This window comes from Hipposideros armiger, unplaced genomic scaffold, assembly GCF_001890085.2.
Source record: "Hipposideros armiger isolate ML-2016 unplaced genomic scaffold, ASM189008v1 scaffold_8, whole genome shotgun sequence".
Classification (NCBI taxonomy): Eukaryota; Metazoa; Chordata; class Mammalia; order Chiroptera; family Hipposideridae; genus Hipposideros; species Hipposideros armiger.
Genome location: NW_017731358.1, coordinates 7548917 through 7562381, shown reverse-complemented (window position 1 = coordinate 7562381; position 13465 = coordinate 7548917). Strand labels below are relative to the sequence as shown.

Genomic DNA, 13465 nt, shown 5'->3' with positions numbered 1-13465 from the left:
GAAATTAATATTTACCCAAAGAGCTTATATTCTTTTTGAGAAGCTAAATCAAACAGTAAAGCAAAAATAAAGCATATTGTTTGCACCACATCAGTGTCTTTAACATGACCTACATGGGCCCTCATGATTTGGCCCTACTTATTTTCCAACCTCCTCTTCTTGCACTTCCCTTTTTTGTTCACTCTACTCCTAAAACACTGGCCTTCTTTCTGTCTGCAAACATATCGAAGTTTTTCATTACTCAGCGTATTTGTGCTGCTCATCCTCTGCTTGTAATGCTCTTTGCATGGCTGTCCCTTTTTCATCATTCCGTTTTCAAGTCTCAGAAAGGCCTACCTGACTACTCTACCGCTGCTTTCCTCTTCCCTCAGGCACACCTGCAGTAACCTTTTGATTTTTACCATAACACTTATCACTCTCTGAAATTTTCTTATTTATATACATGTTTATGGCCTATCTTCCCCCTAATATGTTCAGAACGGTATTCTTAGCAACTAGATTAGTGCCTGGCATATAGGATAGGCACCATAAAAATTGGCTGAATGAATGAACATTCATGAAACAAACAAATTCAAGACAGTATAGAACGTGTTCAGACACTTCACAAAATTATTTGAGCAATGGGTACAATGGTAGAAATGAAAATACAAAGGGTGAAGTTGAACAGAATACGACACAGAAACAAAGGTAACCCATAAGACCAAGCACTAAAACTAATACAAAAAACCTTAAGGCCAGTGATCTCTGCAGGGAAAAGCAAGGAGAACAGAACTCATGTTTGTAACACCTCTAAACGATAATGAGCTACATGACAGTGACAGGCGCTGTTTGCAAAACTGCAAAATAAGCGTCATGGACAAGGTCTCAAAGAAGTGCTTTCAGTGAGCTGAATAATGAGCCAGACTTGTGGTGTTCTTAATTTATTAGCAGTGGCAGGAAGAGTCTAAAAAAGGTATAACCCCTAGTTTAGAGCTAAGTGGAACTATAATATAAAATGGTTAAGGTGGAAATACTGGCTTTAGAGTTTAAAAAATAGTACAAACTTTACTCGGTACTCATTTTCATTCTTAGAAGATAAAGTGTATTAGTTAATTCAGGATAAAATGATCAGTAAAGCGTTATTAACAACACACCACTAAAACCATAAGGTCCTTGTGAAGCAGGTGATGCATGGAAGGAGGTATGTCTCCATTCTTACTAACCGTTCACAGACAGTCCAACAAAATAAAATGCTAAGATTAATTCAACACCACAATGAACATAGGGGTGCATATATTTTTTCGGATTAATGTCTTGGGATTTTTTGGATAAATACCTAAGAGTGGGATTGCTGGGTCGTAAGGTTGAATAATACTGTATGTCAACTATAATTATATATACATATAACCTCGGGACATGGAGTAGAGTGCGGGAACGGATTCAATGGAATTGTAATAGATAAGCATGATATTGGGGGTGGGAGGGCAATAGATGGGGGAGGGGGGTTGTTACTTTGTGAGGGTGAAAAGGGTAACTATTGCATTGTGCTGTACACCTGAAACTAACAATAAAAAAAACAAAAACTGGAAAAAAAAAAAGATTAATTCAACACAACAAAAGTTTATTTGGCAGCTACTATTTGCCAGGTACTATACTAGTTCTTGGTAAAAGCAAAGATGAAAAAAAAAAATGGCCCCTGTCCTTGAAGAGCTTATACTTTATTTTTGAAGAGCATATTGTATAAAATAAAAACACATAAGCAGATTATTTTAATATAATGTTAAAGGAATGCAAGGATGTTATAGAAGCACAAGAATGCATTTAATCCAACTATGGGGATCAGAGTCGATTTCCTGAAAAAAGACATACCCTAGCTGAAGCCTGAAAGATGAGTTAAGGATTAGCCATGCTAAAGGAAAGGGATAAGGTTCTAAGCAGTGTACAGCATGAGCAAAACCCAAAATGGTTTCTACCTTTGAGCCTTAATTTACACTGATCTCTATTACCCAATCTCAAAATTTATTACCGGGAATGTCCTTTTTTTTTTTTTTCTTTTCTTTTTTTGCCTATTTAAAAATTCATCATCTTATTAAGGTCCTATTCAAGCCATGCTTCCTAGAAAATTCCCTGACTCCTCCAAAATGAATATAATACAGACATTCTGCAGCATTTATAGCCCAGACTACAAAAAGATTATACTTATGTAAACACTGGTATTGTGCTTGAACTATTTAATGTGTATTAATCCTATCTTCGATAACTAGCAGCCAGCTACCTAAGTAAGATCTTTAAAATCAAACAATCAGAGAATCTACATGTTATACACATATAGTGATAAAGGTAGAGGCATTTGTGGGTTAAGGAGAATTATGGTTTTCATTTATACATACCATTCTCAGCTTTCAGTTCTTCCAGCTCTATAAAACTAAGGAGTAAGGCTCCCTTTTCATTCTCTAGCTCTATCACTCTCTTCTGCAAAAAGGCAATATTCTCCTCAGTGACTACCTAAATTGTAGAAAGACAACAAATTAATAATTCTCCAGTGAAAAATAATCATACTAATGCCAAGATAGCCCCCAGAATTTTTGTCTTCTAAAAGTTCTACAGCCATGAAAATACTTTAAAAATAGCATCTACTTATTTGCCTAGGTAATCTTTGAAGAAATGTTTTTTCTAGAAAGAGAAAATATTTCAAACTTCCAGTTTATTGGGTTTTGAATTTAAAACTGAAGCCTGTATTACAAAGACAGAAATTCTAACTCTACTGTATAAGAAAGAACATTTTCAGGTCCACAAGTAAGTAACATTATAAAATTAGATAAATGCCACCTGATAACAAGGTCACTCTCTTAAAGGAGACTGAACATAAAGAGAGGCTTTCAAAGGAGAACAGAGGCAAAAGTAATACGTACTCCTTAAGAAAGGGAGAAAAGCCATAATTGTTTTGCTTGTTCCAGGTTAGTAAAAATTATAGTGCTTCTTTTAAGCATACATATTGTTTGGCTTTCCTAATGACAGGCAAATATCAAATTATAACACATCTTTAGTTTTATGTCTTTTTTAATATTTTTCTTCTCCAAGGGGATTAATTCTATACAATTTTTCATAAGATTATAAAATTTTTGAGCCTTGAAGGTCTTTACAGCTCCCTCAGCCCCAAACCTTTTGATGTTTAAAGAAATGGCAAAGGATGAGTTTAAGGATTTTATGGCTTTTATCCTGCGGGAAGCTCCCCATTTGTATTATATAGGGCAAGTAAAACACAGAAAAGCTATAGGTCTTTCTGGCTTGAAGAATGAGAAGACAGACTTTGGGACAAACATAGCTGCCAGAATGTGAGGGGGGGGGAATCAAAGAGAGGAGAAAAAATTTCAGCAAGGGGAGCCCTGAATTCTACATATAATATTATGAACAATGAACTATGCATTTGCAGGGCTGCCCTGAAGCAATCCAGCTAAGGCAAAAATAATTCAACTGAGTTTTGAGTGGCTGCCTACCATAGGCCAGAGTATGTGATTTCAGTCTAAATTACTGGCTGAAAAAAAGTAATCAAAACTCTTCAGAGCTTAGAACTAACAGAAGAGAATCCTGAGAACAAAACACTCACAATATTCAGGATTTAACACAAAATCACTCATCACACAAAGAAATAAGGAAAGATGATGACCCATTCTCAAAAAAAAAAACCCCAAAACCAAAAACAATAAATAAATATAACCAATAGAGACCAAACACAAAATGATGCAGATTTTAGATTAGCAAACAATGATTTTGAAAGACGTTATTATAACTATGCTTGGGACATAAAAGAAAATATGCTTATGAGCGAAAACATAGAAAGTCTTAGTGGAGACTTCCATAAGAAGACAAAGGACAAGATGGACAGAAAAATTATTTGAAAAACTAATGGCCAAAATTTTCCTAAGAAACTCAACAAAAGCTAGGCAAGAAAATGATAAAGAAAACCACAACTAAGTACATCACAAACAAGGATAAAGAGGAAAGTCTTAGGTTAAAACTGTGGTCTGGGGCTTCTAACTTTTGTTAATATAATACATATAGCACCTAAAGAATAATAGTGCAAGGGTTTATACATTTTAAGTGGAGTGGTACAGTATTAACTCTATGAAGACTCAACGGTTAAGGATGTATATTATAAAAAAGATACATCATGCTAGCACCAAAGGAAAAATGGAGTAGTTATATTAATATCAGACAAAAGTACATCTCAGAGCAAAGAATGTCACCAGGGATAAAGTCATTTTATAATGATAAGTGGGTTACTTAATCAAGAAGACATAAAAATCCTAAATGTTAAAATGCCCAATAACATAGCTTGAAAATATATGCTGATGCAAAAACTGATAGAACTATAAGGGGAAATAGATAAACCTACAGCTATAAAGTAAAATTTCAGTACTTGTCTTAGTAATTGAGACAAGTAGACAGAAAAGCAGCAAGGATATAGTATATTTGAATAACACTATCAACCAACCTTACATGATGGACATTTATAGAACATTGCAGTTACAACAGCAGACTATACAATATTTTCAAGTATATAAGGAATGTTTACCAAAATAAGACAATATTCTTGGCCATAAGAAAAGTCTCAACCAATTCTAAAAGATTCAAGTCATATAAAATAGGTGCTCTGGACCACAATCAGAAAACACCTCTAGACATATCATCACGCCCAAATTATTTGGAAACTTAATAACCCAGGGGGCAAAGAGGAAATCAAAAGGGAAATCTGTACTTTGAACTGAGTGAAAATGAAAACACAACAGAATTTGTGAGATTCTGCTAACACATATTTTAGGGGGGGAAATTAACATGTATAGTAAAAAAAAAATGCTTATAGTATTATAAATAAGAAAGGTCTCAAACTAATGGCCTCAGGTTCCACCTTAAGAAGCTCAGAAGAAATCAAATCCAAAGTAAAGAGAAGAAAGAAAATAACAAAGATCAAAGTATAAATCAATAAAATAGAAAACAGGAAACAACAGAGAATCAATGAAGCCAAAGCTGGTTTTCTGAGATCAGCAAAGTTGGTAAACTGCTGGGCAATCTAACCTGTATAAGAAAGGAAAAACAACTTACCAATACTAAGAATGGGAGAGGTGACATCACTAGTCTACTGCTATTAAAAGGATCATAGGGTACTATTATAACTTTATGCCTATAAATTTGAGACTTTAGGTGAAATGGGCAAATTCCCTAAAAGATTTAAAATACCAAAGCTCACTCAAGAAGAAATAGCTAACATGAATAGCCATGTAGCTACTAAACAAATGAAAACTGTACAGAAAAATGCTCCCACAAAGAAAATTCCAGGATTAGAAGGCTTCACTGGTGAATTTTCACAAAACATTTCAGGAAAAAATAATACCAAGTATACACAAAATCTTTTAAAAAACTAAAAAGAAAGGAATACTTCCCAATTAATTCTAAAAGGTTAGCATTATTCATATAGCAAAACCAAAAAAAGATATTACAGAAAACTACAGGCATAAACATAAATGCAAAACTTTAAAACAAAATTTCAGCAAATTGAATCCAACCAAATAGAAAGACAATGTATCATTACCAGGTGAGGTTTACTCCTGTAACTCTCATACACTGTTGGTGGAAATGTAAACTAATAACCACTTTGGAAAACAATCTGGTGGTGTCTTAAAACCTCCCAAATACTTCCCGCATGATCCAGGCATTCCACTTCTAGGTATTACTGAGAATAAAGAAAGCATAGATCCGAACAAAGATTTCTAAAGAATATTCATAGAAGCTTTATTTGTAATAGTCCCAAACTGTCAACAACCCAAATTTGTCCAGCAAGTAAATGGATAAACAAATTGTGGTATGTACAATTGCCTTAACAACACAAAGGAATGAATTATTGCTACATACAACAAGAGGATGAGTCTCAAAGTAAGGATGCTGAACAAAAAAAGCCGGGGGGGGGGGGGGGGGGGGGACGGGAAGAGTATATACAATTTATATAAAATCCTAAAAAAGACATACTAATCTATAATGACAAAAAGAAGATCCATTATTGCCTGGGTGGAAGAGATGTGAGGGAGAAACTAAAATGGGGCATGAGAAAACTACTGAGGATGATGAATATGTTCACTTTATTTATATTGGTGATAGTTTCATGCATATGTCAAAATTTATTAAATTGCATACTTTAAAAGTGTGCAGGGCCGGCCGAGTGGCGCGATGGTTAAGAACTGGCTTGGGATGCCAGAGGGCCCCGGTTCGGATCCCACATATGAGGGCCAGTGACACTGCCCTCTACAGCTAAGATGCTGAACAACAGCTCAACCTGGAGCTGGGCTGCCATGATTCGCCGGCGACCGCATAGGCTACAGCCCCTGTGGCAGTGGATTGGCATGGGCTACCGTGTGTAGCCAGCAGCCAGCGTGAGCGGCCGGCAGCCGCAGTGAGCGGCCATCCAGAAGCCAGCAACTGATCTGCCTCGCCCGGGAAGAGCGCAATGATGGTTCCAACTTGGGCCAGTGAAGCAACGTCCTCCACAACTAGACTGAAGAACAAAAGGACAGCAACTTGTCGTTCCCCTTCCCCCAATTCCCCAGCGCTGTTCCCATCCCCCAATTCCCCAATAAAAATCTTAAAAAAAAAAGTGTGCAGATTATTGTATGTCAATTATACCTCTAATCAAACTGTTTAAAAGGAAAATAAGTCACTAGATAAGTGAAAATAAAATTCAAAAAAACTACAAATTATCAAGTAGAAAGGAAGATATAACAGAAAGAAAAAAAAAAACCAAGAAAACAAAAATTGTAGACCTAAATCCAATCATATCACTAATTACATTAAATGGACTACAATTACAAAGTAGAGATTATGAGAAGAAATAAAAAAGAATAACCTAACTATATGCTACCTTTCAGGCATTCATTTTAAGTAAAAAGATAAGTTAAAAGTAAAGGATAGAAAAGAATATACCATGCAAACAGTAAACATAAGAAGACTAGAGTTCTTTTATTAATATCAGATACAACAGAACTTCAAGTAGAGAAATAGTACTACAGATAGAATATCTCATCAGAAGATATGTGTTTGTACTTAATACCAGATTCATATTACAAAGAAGCAGAAAGTGACAGTTAAAAGGAAAAATGGACAATTTCACAATCAGTTGAAGATTTTAATTGCTTCTAGCAACTGTTTCAACAACTATACAAAAATCAGTCAAAACAAAGATAATCTGAATAATCTGATAATCTGAAGATATCTATACTCTCAGTGATATTTGTAGAACATTACAACCAATAACTATAGAATATACATTCTTTATAAGTGCACAAGCTATGTTCACTAAGGCAGATCACATGCTGTGTCTTCAAAAGACTGACATCTTATAAAGCATATTATCTTACTGCAATGAAATTAAAAATTAATAATAGTAAGCTATCCAGAAACAAAACCTAATATACAGATATAAAACAACACACTTCTAAATAATACATGGTCAAAGAAGAAATCACAAGGAAAATTAGAAAACTCTTCAAACAATAAATGATAAACACAACATATAAACTGTGTGCTTAGAGGGAATTGTGTAACTTCAAATGTTTATATGAGAAAAGAAGATCTGAAGCCTTTGATATAAAGTTTCACTTTAAGATAGAAAAAGCTAAAAAATGTACAGCCAACATGCAAAACAGTATGGAGATTCCTCAAAAAATTAAGGACAGAATTATCACAGGATGCAGCACTCCCTCTTCTAGGTATCTGACCAAAAAAATCTGAAAACATTTATCCGTAAAGATATATGTACCCCTATGTTCACTGCAGCATTTTTCATGGTGGCCAAGACATGAAAACAAACGAAGTGGCCTTCTATACATAACTGAATAAAGAAGATGTGGTACATATATACAAAGGAATACTACTTGGCCACAAGAAAAGATGAAATGCTGCCGTTTATGACAATATGAATGGATCTTGAAATTATCGTGCTAAGCGAAATAAGTCAGACAGAAAAAATTAAGAACCATATGACTTCACTCATATGTGGGATATAAAACTGAAAGCAACAAATGAAAAAGACAAACAAACAAACAAAAACTCATAGACACACAGACAACAGTTCAGTGGTTACCAGAGGGTAAGGGGGGAGCAGGGAGGTAGAAGAAGGTAAAGGGGGTCAAAATATACGGTGATGGAAGGAGAACTGACTCTGGATGGTGAACACACAATGCAATATATATACAGATGATGTATTACAGAAATGTACACTTGAAACCTATATAATTTTACTAACCAATGTCACAATAAATTTAATAAAAATTTTAAAAAACAATTAAAAATAAATAAAGAAGCTAAAAAAAGAAGAGCAAAGTAAAACCAAATAACAGAAATTACAAGAGCAGAAATCAATAAAAGTGAAAACAGACCAGCAATAAAGAAAATCAATAAGGTCAAAAGTTGGCTTTTGAAAAGATACAAAAAAAAAGTTGAATAATTTCTAGTTAAGACTGATCAAGAAAATGAAGCACAAATTGGGGAGATGTTGGACAAAGGGTACACACAGTTAGAAGGTGACAAGTTCTGGAGCTCTAATACCCAACATGGTGATAATAGCTAACAACACTGTATTAGGAAATTCAAAGTTGCTAAGAGACTAGATTTTAAATGTTCTCAGCATAACAAAAAAAGAATTAAGTCACATGATGGAGGTGTTAGCTAACATAATCACACTATAATATATAAATGTGTCAAATCAACATCATTGTATACCTTAAAGCTTATACAGTGTTATGTCAATTATTAAAAAAAATAGGGTTTGGGTAGGGGTGGGTATCACTACCAAGTTTATAAGCATTAAAAGGATAAATAGTGAGTACTACAACCAACCTTATGACAAAAATTTGTCATCTTCAATAAAATGGACAAAATCTCAAAAAAAAAATCTAAACTGACATAAGATAAAAAGAAAATCTTATTAGCCTTTTATCTGAAAAAGAAATTCAATTCATTATCACTCCAGACCCAGGTGGTTTCACTGAATTCTTTCAAACACCTAAGAAAAAATAATAATCTTACACAAACTCAGAAAATAGAAATGAATAATTCCCAACTTACTTTATGATCCTAATACCAAAATAACTTTTTATAACCCTAATACCAAAATCTGACAAAGATAATACAAAATAGGAAATTACAACAAATATCCTTCATGAATATCGATACAAAAATCCTTCACAAAATAGTAGGAAATCAAATTCAGTAATATACAAAAAGGATAACACTTTATGACCAAGTGGGTTTATCCCAACAGGCCAAGTTGGTTTAAATATTCAAAAATTAAAGTACTGAACCATATTAACAGAACAAAGAAGAAAACCCATATGATATTAATAATTTCAATAAATGTAGAAGCTGCATTTGACAAAATTCAATACTAAGCCTTAGCAAACTAGGACTAGAAGAGGGGAATGTCATCAACCTGATAAAGGACATTCATGGAAAACTTAAAACTAGTGGTGCAGCTTATGGTAAAATATGGAAAGGAACACTTTCCCCTAAGATCAAGAACAGTGCAAGAAGGCCCAATCTCACCACTTCTATTAAATAGTGTAATGAAGGTCCTAGCCATTGAATAAAAAAGATATAAAGGCATAAAGATTAGAAAGGTGTAAATAAAACTTGTCTTTCTTTGCAGATGAATGGCTGTTTATGTAGAAGAGCCTAAGGAATTTATGAAGAGAGACTAGAACTAATGAGTATTTACCAAGTTCACATAACATAAGGTTCATAAGCAAAATTCAATTGTACATTGACACATTAGCAGCAAACAGTTGGAAACTGAAATTAGAATAATTCCATCTAAAAAAAAAGAATAATTCCATCTATAATAGCATCAAAAATATAAACTATTTGGGAATAAATTTTAAAATGTGCATAACTCCTCCAACAAAAACTATAAAATGTTGCTGAAAGAAATTAAAGAAGATCTAAATATGTGGAAAGATAGGCTATACTCATGGACTGAAAAGTTCAGTAGTGTTAAGATAGCCATTCTCCTTAAATTTGTCTACAGATTCAATGCAGTGGCAATTCAAAATCCCAGCTTTTTTTTTTTAATAGAATTTGAGAAAGCTGAATGTATAATTTCTATGGAAATGCAAAGGGCCTAGAATAATTAAAGTAATCTGGAAAAGGAGAACAAAGTCAGAGCACTTATACTACCTGACTTCAAGTCTAACTACAAACTACAGTAACGAAGACAGTGTTATACTGGCATAAGGATTGTCAAATAGATCAATACAGCAAAATAAAATGCTCAGAAATGGACTTATTAACCATTTGATTTTCACCAAAGGTACCAAAGCAATTTAATGAGGAACAGTCTTAACAAGAAATGGTGCTGAAACTAGCTAACCATATGCGAAAAATAAATAATTTGCACTGTTGATCCTTATCTTACACCACATATAAAAATTTACTGAGGTTCACAGATTTAACTTTGAAAGCTAAAACCATAAAGCTGTGGAAGAAAATATAAGAGAATACCTTCAACTTGATGTTAAGCAAAGGTTTCAAAGACAGGACACAGAAAATTATAACCATAAAAAATGATAAACAATAGACTGTCAAAATTTAAAATATCTGCTAATTTAAAAAGACATCATGAAAAAATTAATAGGAGGCAAGCCACAGCATGAGGGAGAAAATATTCATCAAACATATCTGATCATAAATTGGCATTTAGGATATGTAAAGAATTCCTACAACCTGATACCAAAAAGGCAAAGAACTCAGTTTTAAAAAGGGGAAAGGACCTGAACACACGCTTTACTAAAAGAAGGTATACCAGTGGCCAAGAATCTCAAGTTAAAATGTTCAACACCATTTGTCATCAGAGAAATGCAAATTGAAACCACAAGAAGATGTCACTAACACACCCATTAGAATAAAATTTTAAAAACGGACAATACCAAATCTTGGAGAAGATGTGGAGCAACTAGAACTCTCATATATTTTAGGTGGGAGTATAAAATAATACAACCACTTTGGGAAAAGATCTGGCAGTTTCTTATAAAGCTAAATAGGTCCATGCTTACTCTATGGCCCAGAAATTTCTCAACTAGTATTTACTTAAGATAAATGAAAACATATGTCCATATAACTTGTATAAGAATGTTCATGGGCTGGCCGAGTGGCTCAGCTGGTTAAGAGCTCGCTTGGGAGCACCAGCTCTGAGCAGCAGGGCTGTGGTTCGGATCCCACATTGAGGGCCAGTGACGCTCGCCCTCTACAGCTAAGATGATGAACAACAGCTCGACCTGGAGCTGGGCTGCTGTGAGTTGCTGGTGATGGCATAGGCTGCAGCAGGGCTGCAGTGGGCTGTTGTGAGCTATGTGAGTGGCTGGCAGCCAGCGTGAGCGGCTGGTAGCTGGTGTGAGCTACCAGGAGCCGCTGTGAGCAGCCGACCAACGACCGGCGACCGACTGCCTCACACAGGAAGAGCACAATGATCATACTAACATGGGCCAGTGAAGTGACATTCTTCACAACTAGACTGAAGAACAAAACCAGCAATTTGTCTACCTGTCTGTTCCCCTTCCCCGATTCCCCAACGCTGTTACCCTCCCCCCAATTCCCCAATAAAATCTTAAAAAAAAAAAAATGTTCATAACACCTTAATTCATAATAGCAAAAAACATGAAAAAGCTCAGATATCTATCAAAAGGAAATTACAGCACAACCATGCAAAAAGAAAATGCAACATATTCATAAAATGGAATACTCAGTAATACAAAAGAATTATGATATATGCAACAATATGGATGAAACTTATAATATGCTGAGTGAAAGAAGCTTTACACAAAAGAGCACATATGTATGATTACATTTATATGATGTAAAACAGGCAGAATTAATCTATAGTGAAAAATTCGAATATTAGTCATCTCTGGAGGGGAAGAATAGGGTTGACTGCAAAAGGGTATGAAGATACTTTATGGGGTGATGCTGGTAACATGTCTTGATGAGAATTTGGGTAAAACTTAATGAATTTTATAAAACTCAATGAATTATCCCCTTAATATTTCTTCATTTCATGTTTTGTAAATCTTACTTCAAAAGAAAAAAAACGATAAACAAATATTAAAACCCAGCCAATGATTCACTTGTTGAAATACTTAGAGAGGAAAGTACTGGTGTCTACAATCTACTATAAAATGTATAAAAAGATTGAGATGAATAAATGGATGGATAAATGGATATTTGATAAAGCAAATACAGAAAAATGTTAATGATACAATCTAAATGGTGTGTATACAGGTGTTCACTATAAAATTCTTTCATTTTTTTTTGAATTGTTGAAAATGTCTTAAAACATCGGAGGAAAAAGTTGAGAACAGGAGAACAGAAGAGCCTGGAAAGCCTAGATGCCGTAAACCAGGAAGCAAAAATTTTTATCAGTGCACAGTACTGCCCAGGAAGTGTGGGATTCTGCTGGCCAATACGTCTGTCAGTTTGGGAAGGTATAATCTTATAATGGAGACGAATGAATCCAGTTATCCCAGTATGACACGAGTTAAATTAAGATCATCAAACTAACTCTTCTTGTTCTGATGTACATGCTCAATTAGCAACCTTCTGGAGGTTTTTATAGAAGGAAGAGACACTATACTGGCCATCAATAGCCACTTGGCTATTAAACTTTTTACTGCTAATTAATCAATGGGAGCATTATGATTTCTGTAATAAACTTACAAGTTGGGTTAGGCTGAGTTGTATACAGTAAACCTTATCAAATCTCAGTCTACCAAAAAAAATTGACTTCTCAGCTGAGAAAACTGATTATAAGATTAAAAAAGATTCATCTCCAATACAGATTTCTAAAACTTCAGAATCAGAAAGGCTCCTGAGATCATGGTGCTTGTTATCTACTTTTTTCTCACGATTCATTGTTGAGACACTACATTAACGTCTTTCATGATTCCTTCATAAAAAGCACTTCATCAGGCATAAAAGAAAGAAGGCTTATACTGTTTTCTGGAATAAATTCTTAATAGAACACACGAGTGTAAATACAGCAAAGACAAACTGATCATATTCATAAGAAGTGCACATTTAATTACCTGTGCGCATTCGTTAGAAACATCTGGAAAAGAAGTCTGACATGCTGTTTCATCTTTTTGCAAGGTTGGTTTATTTAGCAATTGGCTAATTTCTTTGGATTTTTGCAGGAGTTGATCTAAGGAAAAGAAAATAATAGAAATGATCTCTCCCTCAAGTCTGACACTTAGTGAGCTATTCAGGATACATCATATGCTGTTTACTCTAGTTTTATTATCTTAATTAAAATTATGATGCCAATGACAACATATTTTTAACCATTTAAATACTCTCAAGTACCAAAGGGCATCTCAGTAAGCCACTAGCTTCAAAGGTAAAACAGGCTTAAGCATTTTTTTTTTCCTTTTCCCCTTGAAAATGCCTTTAG

General features: G+C 34.3%; 1 protein-coding gene across 6 annotated transcripts in view; it reads right to left on the bottom strand.

Moving 5' to 3' along the window:
* GOLGB1 (golgin B1) overlaps positions 1-13465 on the bottom strand; it is a 79131-nt gene that overhangs the window by 33989 nt on the left and 31677 nt on the right. For all 6 annotated transcript variants that reach the window (XM_019652848.1, XM_019652855.1, XM_019652829.1 and 3 more), the window contains 2 exons: positions 13101-13216; positions 2370-2484 (listed from right to left, as the gene is read on the bottom strand). In XM_019652848.1, the coding sequence (XP_019508393.1) occupies positions 2370-2484; positions 13101-13216 (231 nt within the window). The remainder of the gene's footprint in view (positions 1-2369; positions 2485-13100; positions 13217-13465) is intronic.